Genomic DNA, 18,300 nt, shown 5'->3' with positions numbered 1-18,300 from the left:
AACTAGTGTGGGTAAAATCTAGAGGCATGGAGAATAATTTAGAAAACTGTTACAATAATCTGGGTAAGAAATGATGGGTTGAGGGGAGAATGAACTGAAGTGTTAGCTATGTAAAGTAAAAGAGAGGGTCAGAAGCAAGAGATTTTGAGAAGGTACCAGCAGCAAGATCTGGCAACTAAGGAATTTTAGGATGGAGGAGGAGGAGCACAGGATAATGTGGTGATGACAAATATGAAACACTAGAAGGATAATGGTTCCTTCAACAGAAATAGGGAAATTTGAATGAGAGAAAGGTGTAGAGGGAAAGAGAATGAGTTCTGTTTTAGACAAGTTGAATTTATGATGTCTATGGGACAATGAGCTGAAAATCTCTTTGTAGTCATTTGAAGGTGTGGGACAGGCCCGGGCTGGATCTACAGATCTGGAGTCAATTGAATAGAGACAAAACAAATTCCTTGGAGATGATCAATAACCAAGAGAGATTAAAAAGAGAAGGGCACTAGCAGTAGATATAAGAAAAAGGGATATGATCCTTTAAGACAAGGTGCCAATTGGGAATTTTATACTTAGAGTGAGGAAGAAAACTTGCCAAAAGTTACAAGTAAAACTGATTAGAAACTAGAAATGAACATTTCCCCTTAGAACACAACTTCCCTTTTAAGTGACTAACTTACTCAGAGAATTCTCCACAGATCCAGGCTGCAGCATAAAGCACCTCACAGATTCCATTCCTTTGGGTGTTACTGGCTATCAAGTGAGCATTGTCCAAAAGCATAGCCATTTGGGAAACAGCAAATTTCCGAATAGCTTTAACTCGGATGGCAACATCCAACATCTGGGCAGCAATGAGGTGACCGTGCCGAGTTCCTTCCAAGCGGGTAAGTTCTACCAGAATGCTTATGTACCTATGGAGGCAGAGGGGACCACTGAAGCTAAGTTCTCCAACAAGACATGACAGGTTTTTGATAACTTCAATTAAAAAAAAAATCAGGAAACTGACCATTCAAAGTTGGTGATATACTGGTAGTTGGCTTGACTACATATGTCGATGATTTTGGTCAGCAGCTCATCCCTATAAGTCGTCCCTTCTGCTTTGTCCACATGAATCATCAGTTTCTTCACAATCTCCATTAAGTTTTTCTTTGATACCTGTGAAAGAGAATGCATCAGAAGATTTCCAATAAGAAATCTATTCAGTATACTATAGAAATATGTTTTATGTTAAACATATAACAAATAATACAAATAATAAACAAATAATTGTACATATTATATAAGATTACTTGCTGTCAAGGGGAATGAGGAGAGAGATAGGAGGAGAAATATGAGGAAGTCAAAATCTTACAAAAAATTATGTTGAAAACTATTTTTGCATGTAGTTGGGAAAACAAGTAATTTGGGGGGGGGGTTGCAAGGAAATGGGGTTAAATGACTAGCCCAAGGTCACACAGCTAGGTAATTATTAAGTGTCTGAAGTTGGATTTGAACTCAGGTCCTCCTGACTCCAGAGCTGGTGCTCTATCCACTGCACCACCTATCCAGACCAACAAATAATTTTTTTTTAAAAATGAGTGTAGGAAACCATCTTTACATATAATTGAAAAAGAAATTAAAAAGAATCTACTCAGTATTAGGGTTACCCTGAGAGTCTTGATCGATATAAAATTTAGTCTTTAATGAAAATAAATGTAATATTTTCCTTTTTTCATCATTTTGAAGGCAGACAAATAAGAATAATGTAATTTATTTTATATGCTACATTAAAAAGCTTCTCTGTGTAATGAAATATGATACAACTCTTCAAAGGTTTACCTGAGGTTCTGGGAAAATTCTTGATTTTTAAAGTTATTCTTTCTTCAAACAACTTGAAAAATATTAAACTCGCACAACAAAAGAATATAATGAATGGAATATGGGAAATGTGTGACTGAAAAACCTGGCATATACTTGACCCACACACTAAAAGGTAATTTGGTAGCTCCAAAATAAGTACAGGTGAATTCATTCAAGAAACTAAAAGAAAAAGATGTACCTACCATTCCATAGAGAAGATCTAATGCTCTAAGCCGAATAGATTCATCTTTATCATCCAAACACTGGAGAATGAGATCTTTATGGGACTGAACAGACTTGGGATGAGTTTTCAGGATTTTGGACATAGCAAGCAATCCCAAATACTTTACTAGTGAAAAGAAGTACAAAATAATTTCTGTTATTTCTGTGCCCAATTGGTCAAAGCACTACAAAGAGGGAATAAAACACAGTGCCTAACTTTTAGAATCTCATAAGCTAAAATAGACAATTTTGTGTACAATTATAGGCAAGATACATATAATAATTAACAGTGATCCATCCAACATTTTTAGAAATTTTTAATGTAAAAGGTACCACCATAGGGATAAATATAAACAAAATGAAAAACAACCAACAAGGTAATGACTAAGCTTACCAAGAATAGATGTCTAATATTCAATGTTATCAGAAGCAAGAGGCACTGTGCTCATCAAGCATTGTGTCCTCAAGGAGCCTTTCATTTAGAATATTAGAGAAGACACAAACACAAAGTTCACCTTGCTCTACATTAAAATCCTCAAAAGTTTCACTATGTCAGAGGTGACCCTGAATTCTTTAAGGCCATGTTGGTGCTGTACAAGTTCTGGAAATTCTACCTTATTGAATGAAGAGGCTCTGGATATGATCCAAAATAGATTGTATCTACTGTCCAAGGCGAAGACTAGTAAATATGTAGAGATTCAACACAAATAAGCTGACCACTAAGTGGTGAAATCAATGGACGTGATATTCCTCCACCCCAAGTATAAAATAGCTCTCAGTCCTTGTTGGACAGTTTCCTTAGTTCCTGCAATAACTGTGTCCAGTTAGTGGAGAAAGAGTCAGAATTTTTAGACCATCTAAAAAACTATTGCTATTCCAAATGTCATTCCAAAGACTGAGTCAAATCACTTATGCTCAAAGAAAAAAATAAAATAAAACCAGTACTAAAGTATTCTTGTAATAAATGAAACCACAAGATTTAACAAGGTTTCAGTTAAATGGAAATACTTTTCAACAATTCTCCTAAGAAAGGCAAACAAAAGGAATTGAAAGTTGGTTTTGGGGCGGCTAGGTAGCGCAGTGGATAGAGCACCACCCTGGAGTCAGGAATACCTGAGTTCAAATTCGGCCTCAGACACTTTATAATTACATAGTTGTATGGCCTTGGGCGAGCCACTTAACCCCATTTGCCTTGCATAAACATTAAAAAAAAGTTGGTTTTATCATATAATTGGCCTCCTGAGCCTATTTATATGATTCTGAAAAACAGCTGGAGAAAATCACAAAATCAAACTCATAGAGTCCAAGCAAATGTATGTTATATATCATCTCAGCTGGGCTTTCATTGTGGCAATAATACAATAATACTTTAATACTTCCCTAATCAATTAACTATCCCATTCACAACAATTCTTCCAAACCTCTTCATCCTTCCTCAAGCTGCCATGGTTGTCCCTTACCCTATCATCTCAGCTGAAAATCTTGCCTCATATTTCAGTGAAAAATTGGGACTATCTGCTGAAAGTTTCTTCATCTCACTTCACTCATTTGCCTTCTACTAGTATTTCCTACTTCAGTCCGGTTTCACACAAAATGGCAACCTTTCCTCCTGCCATATGTATATATCTCATTCTATCCTGTCTTCTCCATCAGACTGCCCTTCACTAATCTTCAACTGAAATCAAGTTCATTTTTCCTTACCCTCAAAAAACTCTCATTTGATCCTTGTAAACTGGTTAGCTTTAGTCCACTTTATGTGGCTAAATCTTTCTTCTTACCCTTACCTTCTTAAAATTCTGAGCTGGTGAACTAAGAATTGCCCAATATAGGAGGAAGCTGAAACACTTTGAGATTCAGTTCATAATGGAACCACAATGAGGGAAAGGTGGGAGAGAATTCAAGAAGTGAATGATAAGGAAAATAAAGGGGTTAAAAAGGCTGAAAATACCAAAGATTTCAAAAAGAAAATTCTCGAAAATTTTGAGTATAAACAGATAAATGAACAAGAAAAACAGTAATAGAAAGAAACATGTCTCCAGATCAGATAAACTAGTCCAGGACTCTATGAATAAATACAGCAAAATAAAAGAAAATGATTCAGCACAAGATGATAGGGCCCTGTAAAATTTGAGAACATGAAATCACATAACATGGTATTCCTGAGTGGTTTGAACAAAAAATGAGAAATATAAGAGCAGCATTTATGTCCTATATAGCAAAAAATAAAGAATGGAACAGAAAAACTAGAATTTGTAATGGCAAGCCGAGAGAGAGAGAACACAGATTGAGAATGTAAATACACAGAAGTGAAGAACAAAGTAGAAGAGAAACAAAAAACCTCAAACAAATAGTAAAATAAAATATACTTCTAATGCAAGCAAAACCTGCTTATCTTGAAGATAGGATACACAGGAATAGTCTAAGAATCCTAAGAAGGACAAGACAGGACCAAAAAAACCGAAACAACATAATGAAGGAAACAGCAGGAGAAAAATCACCCAGAACTTCTGAACATAGAAAATGAAATTCCAATAAAAGAATTCACAAATTAAATCCACCAAAAAACTCCCAAGACTGAAAATTTAGTCAATCAATAATCAATTAATATTAAGTGCACTGTACTAAAATGCTAGGGATAAAAAAGTAGAGACAAAAGATAATCCCTGCCCTCAAAAAGTTGACAATCTAATGGCAGAGAAAACAAATATCCACAAAGCAAACTATATACAGTATTAATAGTGAATAATTAACAGGAAAGGAATTAAAATTAAGAGGGGTGGGGAAAGACTACTGGAAAAGATGGGATTTTAGTTGGGACTTAAGTTAGTAGATAGAACATTCTAAACATGGGAAAAGCCAGAGAAAATGCCTGGATATAATAGAGGTAGTGTCTTATTCACAGAAGAGTCAAAAAACTAGTGTCATTAAATAGAAGATTACATGTAAGAGAGTAAAGTTTAAGAATTCTAACAAGGTAATGCAAATACCATAACAAGGAAACTGAAAGAACATAAAAACTGCCGCACCTGATAGGCATTTGAGCTCCTTGCCAAATAGTAGATTATAGAGAGTGCAACCATAGTCAACAATAATTTGGAACCTTAACTTCATTTGCAGAATCTCACTGAGGAGATGGATAAGAGATGAATAATGTTGTCTCATTAAAAAAAGAGCAGCACTAAAGGGAAAATGAGCCTGGCAAATATTCAACTGAGTCAAATTATCAGAAAAAGGATTTCAGGATAAAAGTAGGAGGACAAAAGATAAATAAAAAATAGGAAAAGATCTGTCAAATTTGATTTTTTGTATACTTTTTTGCCAAAAAATTCCAGTAAAACGACCTCCATTTGGTCTTGAACATTATAGTCCCCAAGAGGAATTAGAAATGGTACTTCAAAAAAGGGAAGAGCAAAAATGTTGACAGAGCAATTCTCAAAATATCTGAACTGGGGAGAAAAAATCCTTGGGGGAAAAATACTACTTAAAAAACCCATAACAATATAGAGGAAATCAGTAAATGTTTTCCTCTCTTTATCTTTGATTAGAAACACGAGGAAGAAAAAGGCTTTCTCAAAGTTTCATTTTTATAAGACATTTTACTCACTTAAAGATATCTTTTTTGGTCAACTAAAGGTCAATGGAAAGATGTTTGATGGGCATAAAAAAGCTGAATCATAACACCAACAATGAATGGCACAAAAAAAAGTGGCATACTCAAGATATCAACAACGATGTGTAAGTACAAAGGGAGGCTGACTGGTTATGCAGATATGTACAAGGGCTAACTGATACCACCCAATTGCTGAAAAACTATCCTTATCATGTTAAGAGGCATAGAAGAGGCTGTTCTGCTGACCCAATAGGTGGATTCCTTGCAAAGGATTTATTTGAAAGTAATGCACATAGTTCTCACAGGCCAGTTGGCTCATTCTGACTGCAAATTACCATTCAAAAGAGTACAGACATCAATGAAGTCACAGATTCACAGAAGTACTTTGTAACAGATGTGAAAAGTGAGATACCAACAAAATGTTGAGTTCAAAGGAAGGAAAATATTTATTTTATAATTGTTGACATTTTACACACACACACACACACACACACACACACACATAACACACATTGAAGTATTTACACTTCAAGAAAAAAAACAATTTTTTCTTTAACTGACTATAAGACTGGTACATTCAGATTTTGAAAGACAAAATGAACTAAGACAGAAATGCAACTCATAAAATTATGAACAGCAAATTTAATCACTTGATCCTATATTGCAGGATATGGGGTACTCTGGACCTGAAGCCTGAACATAAGGCATCCTCTGAATTCTGAGCAGGTGAATTGAGAATGAAAAGAACATCAAAAACATGGAATATTTGGGAAACTCATCCAGTCTAAGAGGTGTTCCTGACAGGAAATAAAAATGAAGGCAGAAAGAATCTGCAAAATTTCATGGATAATAGACCCTTATGATAGAAAAAGAAATAATTTAAGGAAATGGGGGTTAAGTGACTTGTCCCTTGACACAGCTAGGCAATTATTAAGTGTCTGAGGCTACATTTGAACTCAGGTCTTCCCGATTCCATCCACTTTGCCACTTAGCTGCCCATTTAACATTTTTTTGGATTTTTTTGCAAAGCAATGGGGTTAAGTGACCTGCCCAAGGTCTCACACAGCTAGGTAAATTTTTTCTCTTCAGTATCTGAGGCTGGATTTTAAGCCCTATCCACAGGTCACCTAACTGTGCCATCATATGTGTATATGCATTACATATGTGTGTATGGATGTGTGTATATATGACATTTAACACCTTTTTAAAAATTTGGTCATAAATTCTATTCAGTAATAATGTCTTGGGGGGGAAGATAGGGGCATAAAGGAGGAAAAGAAGCCTTGTTTCTAAATCTCTAATAATTTATTCAGAAAGATTTGGCTTAAAGTGAACATTTATTACATCTAGTTTCCAGAAGTTCTTAATATTGAGTCTATACACTGCTTGCTACTAAAGAGATATGTCTCTTTAACAAAGAGATTATTTTTTAAATGTTTGTGTACAAATGCAGGTAAAAGATATTTCATGCTACTTAGAAAGGTAACAAGGAATGCCATCTGCTATTCCACCCTATTTGTTAAAAATGATTTCTAGTAATTATTTTTATGATTTTTCCATAATCATTAAGACTTATGTTTCTACAAGACATAAATATTATTTTGTATTGGAATTTCTTTATTATCTTCTGTCTAAATAGATTTTCCTTTGGATTTCCTCTGAAATGTCAGCAATAAATGTCATTCCTTCAATAAAAATCACCTGTTACCTGATTCCAGAAAGTGTCCCGAACTGGTCACCAAAGGTTTATGTATATTTTTACTTTTAGATATGGATACACACACACACACACACACACACACACACACACACACACACACACACAGAAAGAGAGAGAGAAAGAGAGAGAGAGAGAGAAAGAAATGTGGTAAAAATAAAGAAATAATACCATGAAGGGGGAGGATTGAAGAGGAGGAAGCATAGTAAACTTACAATTTTGATCTGAATCTTCTATTAATATACGTAATTTCTGAACACAAAGCTGAAAAGAAAAGTTAAAGTCACTTATTATAGCTTTTAAAATTAGAGGTCTGTAATTTTTAGCAAGATGATAGTCAATCTGGAAAATCTACAAGAGATCTACGCACTTCTCAGCATTTCTTTCCTCTCCATCCCAGGTGTTTTAAAGAAAGCTTTTCTCTCTCTAGCCATGTCTATGCCCCCAGATAAGAACCAATATAAACACTAGGGGAAAAAGAGGTTCTTAAAGAGACAAGGAAACTTCTTTCATCATATAACAGCTAAAGAACTCTTAAGAGTCATCCCAAACCTTCACTATTAGCAATTATTAATTTTGTATTCAGCTAATTTTGTTCACTCCAATATGGTTTACAAAACAGAAAACAAGCCAGTTTACAGAGCATCTCTTTGTATGGATAATCTACTACTCTTCACTCATCCAAGTTCTTTCATTAAAATCTAGATACAAAGAAAGAAATGATCATACCTGGATGCTGGCACTGTGATTGGGCATTCCAGAAGATAGAGAAATCAAAACTGAAACAAACAATTATCAATTAAACTTTCAACTCAGGCAAAACAAGAACCAAACCTCAAAAAATACAAACAATAGCAGAAATGCATTTAATCTGAGCCTCATGTTTGCTTCTTCACAGATATACCAATATGCAAAACAGTATCAGAGACCCCTTAGCAAATCAATTTTCAATGATCTGTGGCAAATTTTTTAAAAGATGAATCAGCTTCCTTGTGCCTTAAGGAAATTTCTAGATAGCTCCTTATCACCCATGTTATAAATACAAAGTAAAATACAAAGTGATTTTAATAATAGAATAAGTCAAATATAATTAAGGAGGTAAATATACAAGTTATAATAGCCATGATACTTTCAAAAATCCCAACAAAAACACTTAGTGGAATCCATGTTGTAATATATATCATTGCACCCTCTGATTCTCACGAATAATTAAAAGTTACCTCTATTTTCAAACTTCACTTTAAAGACCTATGATTTCATAGGTGTGGCAGGCACTCCCTGCACCAATGCATAGTGCATTGTTCTTTTATGATTCAGTAGAGAATCTTTGATTCACTTTTCAGGCTGTAGACTGAAAAATTCCTCACCCTTTAATCAATCTGCTGATGAGACTCCCTGAATTTGGCTAGACATTAAATCACTGATCCCTTATAATAGGCCTTTAAGAGAATCTTCAGTGTCTGCTAAGCAGGTATAGTCTTTAATATCCTAGAGTTATTGGGCGGCTAGGTGGCGTAGTGGATAAAGCACCGGCCTTGGAGTCAGGAGTACCTGGGTTCAAATCCGGTCTCAGACACTTAATAATTACCTAGCTGTGTGGCCTTGGGCAAGCCACTTAACCCCATTTGCCTTGCAAAAACCAAAAAAAATAAAAATTAAAAAAATAAAAATTAAAAAATATATGTATATATGTGTGTGTGTGTGTGTGTATATATATATATATATATATATATATATATATATATATATATATATGTGTGTGTGTGTGTGTGTGTGTGTGTATCCTAGAGTTATCTTTAAGATATTGAACTAGTACTTTGGTGGAGATATATTTTTGTAAAAGTTGAACATTACAAACCAGTGTTAATGTTACGCCTATTTCCTATAGCTAGTCCAGCACTAAATAAATACCCATTGGTTCACTCATTTCTTTTCTAGACTACAAAGTAATATTTGTGGCTCTTTAGAATCACATTCTAAATCAAACTGACCATGAAACATTTTTAACCTAAGATGCAAATGGGACCTGCAAATGCTAAAAGATTCTGGAAGAATGGAATGGCCTCCAAAACAATATCAGGCAATTTAGATTTAAAATAAAAGGATATAGGGGACAGTTGAAAATAAAATAGAATTAAGTTTGTGTTGTTTTTAAAAATATATTGGTTAAGCTCTAGCCTGACTTTTACCTTTTTACATCAGTTGCAAATAAGAAGCTAAAACTTTGGGGGCAGGAGGGAAAGGAAAATAAAAGAGACTTTTCATCCTTTTATACCTTTCTGCTACCTTTTGCTTCTGCCCAAAGCGGAACTATTCCAGTTTTTCAACTGGAGCAAATGAGACTGGGTCAAGTTTAGTTAGCTAAGGTTGGAATCCTGTGCTCTTCTGTTCAAAGCAAAGTAGGCTTGGGGGATGGTGGAGGAAGAGTGTGCCACTCATCCATTTTGATACAAAAAAATACATGTTTTTGATATGTAGATAGACCATAAGATTTTGAGGGGAAAGGGGCATCAAAAATGATCAGTCCAACTCCCTTGGTTTTAGTTTTTTTTAGTTTTTTTTTTCTACAAGGCAATGGGTTAAGTGGCTTGTCCAAGGCCACACAGCTAGGTAATTTTTAAGCATCTAAAGTCATATGTGAACTCAGATAATCCTGACTCCAGGGCCAGTGCTCTATCCACTGCACCACCTAGCTGCCCCCTCCCTTGGTTTTAAAATGATAAAACTGAGGTGCAGAAATTGATTTGTCCAAAGTCATAAAAAAAGGGAAAAGCGTCAGGATTTGAAGCCACCTCTCCACTTTTTTTTTTTTTGGCAAGGCAAATGGAGTTAAGTGGCTTGCCCAAGTCCACATAGCCAGGTAATTATTAAGTGTCTGAGACCGGATTTGAACCCAGGTACTCCTGACTCCAGGGCCGGTGCTTCATCCACTGTGCCACCTAGCCGCCCCTTAATGACTTTTCCAAAAACAGAAAGTGGCTTCCAACAATATTTACTTTGGATAACAGAATATTACTGTCACTAAAATTTTCTCACAGAAACCCTATTTATATTGCACAGGATACTAAGGCTTCATGGAACTATATGGGAAATGCATCTTAAAGGTATTTTTTTATAAGCAGGGGATAGGGATAGGAATAAAGGCTGGATATGTGATTTCACTTTGTACACTCAAAGATGTATTTGTGGCAAATTAAATGATTTTTAAAGTACTCACACTCTTAGTTTAATTATGGTAAGAAGGTCAAGCATATAAAAGAGCAGGTATTAAAACTTGAATATTTTAACACTGCAGCTAATATCAAGTTATCCTTTGTGCCTGTTTTACTCCCTACTTTTGAAGGTAAAATTTCAGGCTTCACTAAACTGATTTTCCCAGCTCTCAGCTGAATGCTCTGGAAATAGTTGGCACTTAACGAACAACTGCTGAATATAAGCACACAATTCCCAGGTAGGCCATATAATAATTATAGGGACTGTGATCCAGAGGTTCCCTAAGAGGTTGTTGTCTGCCTTTACCTCTACTTCTATATCAGCAGATTATTTAGAATTGAACGGTTTTTAACAATAACTTCATATCTTCCAAAACTGCTAGCCTACCTGTGTTGGTGCACACATCAATCCTGCCATTTTCTAGGTTTTACTGTCTTCTATATAAAGCAGAACTTAAAAACAAAACCAAAACATGGCTGGTTTTCAAAAGTCACAATTTTACACCCCAGAGATAATAATGATCTGATTCAGTTCCACAACATAGACTAATCAAATCCTCAAAATGACATGGAGAAAAAAGGCCTCTTATCATTAAGGGAAGAAACATTCTTACCCCATTTCCTGGATAAAACCCAGAGAGCTCCACTCAGTTCTCATTTACAGGACAAAGAATGGGACTAAAAAGAACACCTTGCTCACAAGCAAAGTGACTATTTCAAAGGTCTTTCAGAAAAGAGATCTTATTAGTCTTATTCCAAAAAGGGCCTTCATCATCCTTTGTTGTTCCAAGGCCTTTTTTTAGTTTCTAAGTTGCAAAGCAGAAGCAGATAAATGGTTTCCAGTCTAGTGCACAGTTAGATCAATGCACATGGTATCAAATAAGACTTCTTCTGGCCTCTGGGACACTCATTAATTTGATTAGATTTAATGTAATTAAAACAAGGACTCAGTACCACCATAATTCTTTTCAGGCATAGATTTAAAAAAGCATTTGTTTCATCAATGAGAGTATAGTTTCAGATAACATCAGGATTAGCAGGCAGAAAAATTAACTAAACTCAGCCTAGTTTTCTTTCACTTTTACACTGCTTAAAAAGATTACCCTGTTTTCTAATGGAGACCTGGTCACTCCTAAGCCCACAGTGCTGATAAGAAGCAGATGTGCTTTCCAATATACCATATAATTAGGGGATTAGATTAAGAAAAAAGGCCAGGGGTGCTAGGTGGCCTAGTGAATAGAGCACCAGCCCTGGTGTCAGGAGTACCTGAGTTCAAATCCGGTCTCAGACACTTAATAATTACCTAGCTGTGTGGCCTTGAGCAAGCCACTTAACCCATTTGCCTTGCAAAAACCTAAACAAACAAACAAAAAAAAGACTAGCTTTATTTTGGTACTGAGATATAGTAACAACACAACAATAGAATGAGTCTAAAAAAATGAAGCAACTGAATTTGTTTTAAGGACTTGAACAATAAGGGTAAGGGAACAAATGATACAGAAGAGTCAGGAATCTCTGACTTGTACCTTGGGAGGTAGAGCCATCAGACTGACCCACTCTAACCTCTAGGTTTTCACTATAACACCCAATACAGGTCATTCATACTCTACCTGCTAACAGGACCTTGTGACAAACTTAAGCCAAGCAGATTTTCTCTGGCTGTTACCACCTGCTTTGACAAGAGCATAGTTTTGAGAGGGAGGAGTCACTAAGAGGCAAACTCAGGTGTTTTCCTGGTCCACCTTGATCTGTACTTGAAAGAGAAGTGTACCCACTGGAGCTCTTCTTTGGTCCTCACCTGCTATCACTGTGTTCACACATTCATAGAGAAGAGACATGGCAGAAGTGCTGAAAAGAGAGAGAGGTGACAAAATGACCAAAAACCCTTTACAAGTCTTAACAAGCTCAAGGAGAGCAGCATGTGATTTGTGAATTCAGTGAAATGGGGATGATTCAATTCTGGATCTGTTTGTTTCCATTCAGTTTATTCAACCTGGGTAAATTACAAATGTCTGTTTCTCAATTTCCATCCATCTGTGATGCCATCCATATAATGGAAAATCACACAAGCTTACATGTATGAAAAATTTGCTGGCAAGAATAACAGTCACAACACCTTGGATTCAGATAACAATTAGCTTTTCTAAGCATTTCCAAATCCATCACCTCCCATGACCCTGAGGTTATCTGTCAATACTCTGGAAGATAAAGTTGGGGGCAGGTGGCAGGTGGTGCTCCTAGTTGGAGAGGCTTGAAATTTGAAGTCCAAAACTTGAGAGGCTTGTCAAAGTTAAGAACCTAGCACCCTGACTTTCAAATTCAGAGTTCTATAATGCTATGGTCCTTTTCAATTGTCATTTTTTTTAAAATTTGAGGCAATGGGAGGGGTGGCTAGGTGGTGCAGTGGATAGAGCACCAGCCCTGGAGTCAGGAGGACCTGAGTTCAAATCCAGCCTCAGACACTTAATAATTACTTAGCTGTTTGACCTTGGGCAAGCCACATAAAACCATTTGTCTTGCAAAAACCTAAAAAAAAAAAATTTAAGGCAATGGGGTTAAGTAATTTGCCCAAGGTCACACAGACAATTATTAAGTGTCTGAGTTCAAATCTGAACTCAGATCCTCCTAACGCCAGGGCTGGTGCTCTTGCCACTGCGCCACCTAGCTGTCCCACTGTGGTCCTTCTCAAAGGATAAATCTAAATCCTGAGTTTGGTTACTGATTGTTCCTCATATTTGAATTCATTACTTACTATGCTAAAGAAACAAATCATCTTGAAGATAAGAATCTATAATAGGTGGAAAGACTGGATCATAATAAGGTCAACTTGCTCAATGAAATAAAAATCTTGATAATTTTTTCTACTTTTTAATTAAAGTTTAAGATCTTTTACCCAAAAAAAGGCTTTGGTTTCTCTACAAAGAAGTCTTAAGTTCCCTCAACAAATACCCCTTTGACCACTAATTCCAAAAGAATCCAACAGATCAGGCTGTTTCTCTTCAACTTCAACACAGTAACACCCTAGAAATATTAACATAACTCCCACACAGGATAAGAAGAAGGAGGGGAGAGATATACACTGTGTTTTTTTTAAATTTTGCTTGTCATCCCTAAAAATCAACACCAGGGAGAGGCATCTAATATAGAAGTCATGGACACAGGTTTGGACACAGCAATTCTGGTTGTCCAGAGAGAATAAATCATAGCAGACATCTTTCTTTGTCATTATTTAGAAATACAGCCAGTATTTTGCTACAGTAGTATTTTATATTTATAAAAACCCAATAGGATAGTTAAAATTGAAACTGACCACAATCCAAATACCTATCTTACATGTTAAATTTAAATACTTTAAAGTTTATGTTACCAAAAAGCAATAAGCTCAGAAGACAATCTCAGATTGAAGGTATCTGGGAGACAATCTAGTCCCTTCTTAGGGATGAGGAAAATGTACAGTTAAAATACTAAAAAGCTAATTAATGGCAAAGCAGGGACTAGACTCAAACAATCTGAATTCTTAGTCTTTAACACACCACACTGATATTGTTTTAAAATGTAATTAAGTTTCCAGGGCGGCTAGGTGGTGCAGTGGATAAAGCACCAGCCCTGGAGTCAGGAGTACCTGGGTTCAAATCCTGTCTCAGACACTTAATAATTACCTGCTGTGTGGCCTTGGGCAAGCCACTTAACCCCATTTGCCTTGCAAAAAGAAAACCAAACCAAAACAAACAAAAAAATTTAGTTAAGTTTCCAAATATGTCACAGAACTTAACAAAACCATACTATGGTATCAATGAAAACCAAGAAGACAGATTCAAAATTAGTATCTCAAAACAGACTTTCTTTTAGAAAAGCAGGTTACAAAGTCGAATATGCTCACTCAATGCAGGCCTATAATTTTAACACTGGAAAGGACTCCAACACAAAAGTTTTATTAGCATTTTTAATTCATTCAGGTATAGTGGAAAAAGCACTTGATAGACAGTTGGGTGATAAGAGTTCTAGGATCAGTTTTCTCATGAACTGTTTTATCTTGGGCAAGACCCTCCCAATCTCTGGATCTCAGTTTCATTCTTTGTAAAATAAGAGTAGGACTAGGTAAGTTTTAAGGTTCTCTTCACCTCTAACATTCTAAGATTCTATACCTTACAACTAACATATACAATTTGGAGCTTTCTCATTCTGCAATGAAGTTAAAATTGTCTGATCTGAAAATCTACCCGAGAAAAAACTTGGGGAACACAATTCAGAGAGTCATATATAACAACTTAATTAGTGATTTGAGAACAAAGAGACCTTTCTTTAAATCTAGGAATTTAAAGCAATAGCATACCAGGAAAAAACAGACCCATTTTCCTTATGGAAAGGAGTCATCTAGTCAAAATGATCAAACAAACCCCAAACCCACTGCCTAAAAAGAACCCTGTCATGATCCATAGGGCAATCCAACAAGGAACTGTGAATTAGGAATTCACTTTCTTCAACACCAGCATCAACTACTAGTTACCCCCAAACAAGCACATAGATCTAGAAGCCCTGGGAGGGAGAGCACTCATGCAAATTGCATGCCTTTTCTCCATTGAACCCTTCATCACCACCATCTGGTGGAGCACTTTATTAGGTATTGAGAGTACAAAGAAAGGCAAGCCAGTCCTTGCCCTTGAGGAGCTTACAATTAATGGGAGAGACAACATGCAAACAAGTCCTATACAGGATAAATAGGATATAATTAATAGAGGGAAGGCACTGGACTTAAGGACTGGGAAAGGTTTCCTATACATTCTACAGGAATTTTAGTTAGGACTTAAAAGCCAGAAAGGTCAGTCTTGTTTGTGGAAGCCAAGGTCACTGTTTCAAAGAAGTGGTTGTGGGGAAGAAGGTCAGAAGACTGAAGATGTAAGAGGGGGGCTATTTGTACTTGATGCTTGAGGTGAAAAGAAGCCACCGAAGCTTATTGCTTGGAGGGTATTGGGGAAGGCTAGTGATAGGACTGAACCTGCACTTGAGGAAAATCATTATGGAGGATGGAGGGTGGCACTGGAGTGGGGAGAGACAGAGGCAGATAGAACCACCAGCACACTATTGCAATCATCCAATCAGGAAATGATGAGGACATGCAAATGGGCTTAAGTGGCTTGCCCAAGGTGAAAATGGAGCAGGGTAGTGGCAGATTTGAAAGATGTTGCAAAGGTGAAATCAATAGGTTATTACTACCCTTGACAGCAATAGGGATGCTGGAAGTCAGGAAAGTAGGGAGAAAGATAATGAGTTCATTTTTGGACGAAGAGAATTTAAAGAAAGCCAGTTTGAGGTGCAGTTAGGTGGCACAATGGATAGAGCACCAGCCCTGGAATCAGGAGGACCTGAGTTCAAATCCAGCCTCAGACACTTAATAATTGCCTAGCTGGCAATCTCGGACAATTCACTTAACCCCTTTGCCTTGCAAAACAAAAAGAAAGGAAAGAAAGAAGGAAGGAAGGAAGGAAGGAAGGAAGGAAGGAAGGAAGGAAGGAAGGAAGGAAGGAAGGAAGGAAGGAAGGAAGGAAGGAAGGAAGGAAAGAGAGAAAGAGAAAGAGAGAGAGAGAGAGAGAGAGAGAGAGAGAGAGAGAGAGAGAGAGAGAGAAGAGAGAGAGAGAGAGAGAGAGAGAGAGAAAGAGAGAGAGAGAGAGAAAGGGAGAGAGAGATAGGGAAAAAGAGAAAGGAAGAGAAAAACAAAGAGAGAAAGTGAGAGAGAGAGAGAGAGAGAGAGAGAGAGAGAGAGAGAGAGAGAGAGAGAGATAGAGAGAAAGAGGGAAAGAGAGAAAGAATTACACACTGTGGGAGTGAATAGTATCAATAAAGAGAAATTAGATTAATAAGAAAAGTGTATTCTGGGGTGGCTACGTGGCACAGTGAATAGAGCACCGGCCCAGGAATCAGGAGTACCTGAGTTCAAATCTGACCTCAGATACTTAATAATTACCTAGCTGTGTGGCCTTGGGCAAGCCACTTAACCCCATTGCCCTGCAAAAACCTTTTAAAAAAAGCATATTCTATCTAGTTTTTAAGATTTATTGACCTGTGGTCTTTCAGAATAGCCCAATTACATACATGCATTCTGAGTAATAACCGATAAGTAGCCATAAACATTTGGATATTTGTTTTTCATTACTTAAGAACCTGATACAATGAAACTCTATGTAACTGTATTTGCCTACTTCAAGTATGTAATTGCATATTTTTTAAAAAAAAAAGAAGATATGTACTTGTATGGAGGCTAGGAATTCAAAATTTTCTCTTCTGACTTACCTATGAATTAGGTTGGTGAGGGGTTCAATTAGTTTTTTTCCCAGCCTTGGTTCTAAGGGAGTAAGAGCACCAAACTATGTGAATAAAAGGAAAAAAATCAATAGATTATTTTGTGACAGGACATAGTTCACATCTGATCATCTTTTCTTTTTTGTAGGGTCAAAACAAGTTTGCAGCAGGTGGTTATTCTCTTCCTGAGCATGCTGACTATAGAAACAGATATTCTTAATCTTTTAGATTAATGTACTGTGAATATTACTGTATAAGCTTTTAAACACAACTAAATTAAAAAATAATAATACGGTCAAATGACCTGGAACTTGAAAAATGACAATGAGTTTATGTTTTTGCTAATTCAATTTATTATGACTTTATAGATGCTAATAATTTCCTCTACAATTTTATTCCTTGTTCTTTAAGTTTACTTAATTTTTTTTTCTGATGTTTATTTTAACAAAAAAAATCTGCAAAGAAGACATTCAATAAATGTTGGGTCACAAACAATTTTCCTAATGAGAACAAAAATTAATAATCACAGCATGGAAATACTTACCAATTTGATAATCTTAATGAGGACCCAATTATTAGTGGAAGAAGTCATCAACTTAAAAAATAGTGGAGCAAGGGATAGATAGTTTTTGGGATTTCGCCTGGCCAGCTCACAGATGACATTCACTGCTGCAGATTGCACACCTATGAATTTAAGGTACATAAAACTACCTTGGTATCTGGGCAAAGGTACATATGGCAAGTCATCCCCATGTAACTATTTATTCCTATCTTCAACTCTTCAACTATTTATAGTCTTTCTCAAAGTGGAAAAAACATATTGTCTAGATTTCTGTGGAACACTTTTGTCCATTCATGCAGTGACCACACCAATTTGGGCTCTCATCCCTTGTTTCTTGTCAAGGCCCTGACTTAAATCTCTTTCCTCTAGATAGATGCCCAAATGATATTCCTTAAGTGCAATCCTGACCATGTCATTTTCTTAATCAATCTCCAAGAACAATCTAATCCCATGAGAGTCAAATACAAAGTCCTCTCTATCTGACTAATAAAGTTCTTGAAAACTTTACTCCAATCTCCCTTTAGAGCATTATGTCATTCTTCTTCATGCATCCTAATTAGCTTTTTTGCTAATCCTCATCAATGTGCCATCTCCCATCTTCATACCTTTTACAAAAACTGTCCTTGATGGCTAACTTAATTTCTTCTTTACCCTTACCTCTTACAATACCTTGTATTTTTCACAACTTAGCACAAACACTACCTTTTATAGAAGGTATTCTCTGACCATCCCTTTCTCCACTTACTATTGCTTCTCTGCAAAATTATCTTGAATATTTTTGTTTATTTATACATTTACATGCTATTTCCTTTACAGAATTCCTTGAGGACAGGATTTTTTGTGGAAT

The 18,300-nt window shown here is 36.2% G+C and overlaps 1 protein-coding gene across 1 annotated transcript in view; it reads right to left on the bottom strand.

Annotated features, from left to right (window-relative positions):
- The window catches only part of AP3D1 (adaptor related protein complex 3 subunit delta 1), a 137,613-nt gene that overhangs the window by 53,964 nt on the left and 65,349 nt on the right, over positions 1-18,300 (bottom strand). The window contains exons 7-14 of the mRNA XM_074204650.1: positions 17,436-17,575; positions 16,883-16,956; positions 12,393-12,442; positions 8,112-8,161; positions 7,598-7,646; positions 2,037-2,182; positions 1,001-1,149; positions 675-905 (exon numbers count right to left, since the gene is read on the bottom strand). Of these exons, the coding sequence (XP_074060751.1) occupies positions 675-905; positions 1,001-1,149; positions 2,037-2,182; positions 7,598-7,646; positions 8,112-8,161; positions 12,393-12,442; positions 16,883-16,956; positions 17,436-17,575 (889 nt within the window). The remainder of the gene's footprint in view (positions 1-674; positions 906-1,000; positions 1,150-2,036; positions 2,183-7,597; positions 7,647-8,111; positions 8,162-12,392; positions 12,443-16,882; positions 16,957-17,435; positions 17,576-18,300) is intronic.

The sequence above is a fragment of the Macrotis lagotis genome, chromosome X (assembly GCF_037893015.1).
Source record: "Macrotis lagotis isolate mMagLag1 chromosome X, bilby.v1.9.chrom.fasta, whole genome shotgun sequence".
NCBI lineage: Eukaryota > Metazoa > Chordata > Mammalia > Peramelemorphia > Peramelidae > Macrotis > Macrotis lagotis.
Note: the sequence above shows the minus strand (reverse complement) of the source record. Positions and strands in the feature narration are given on the sequence as shown.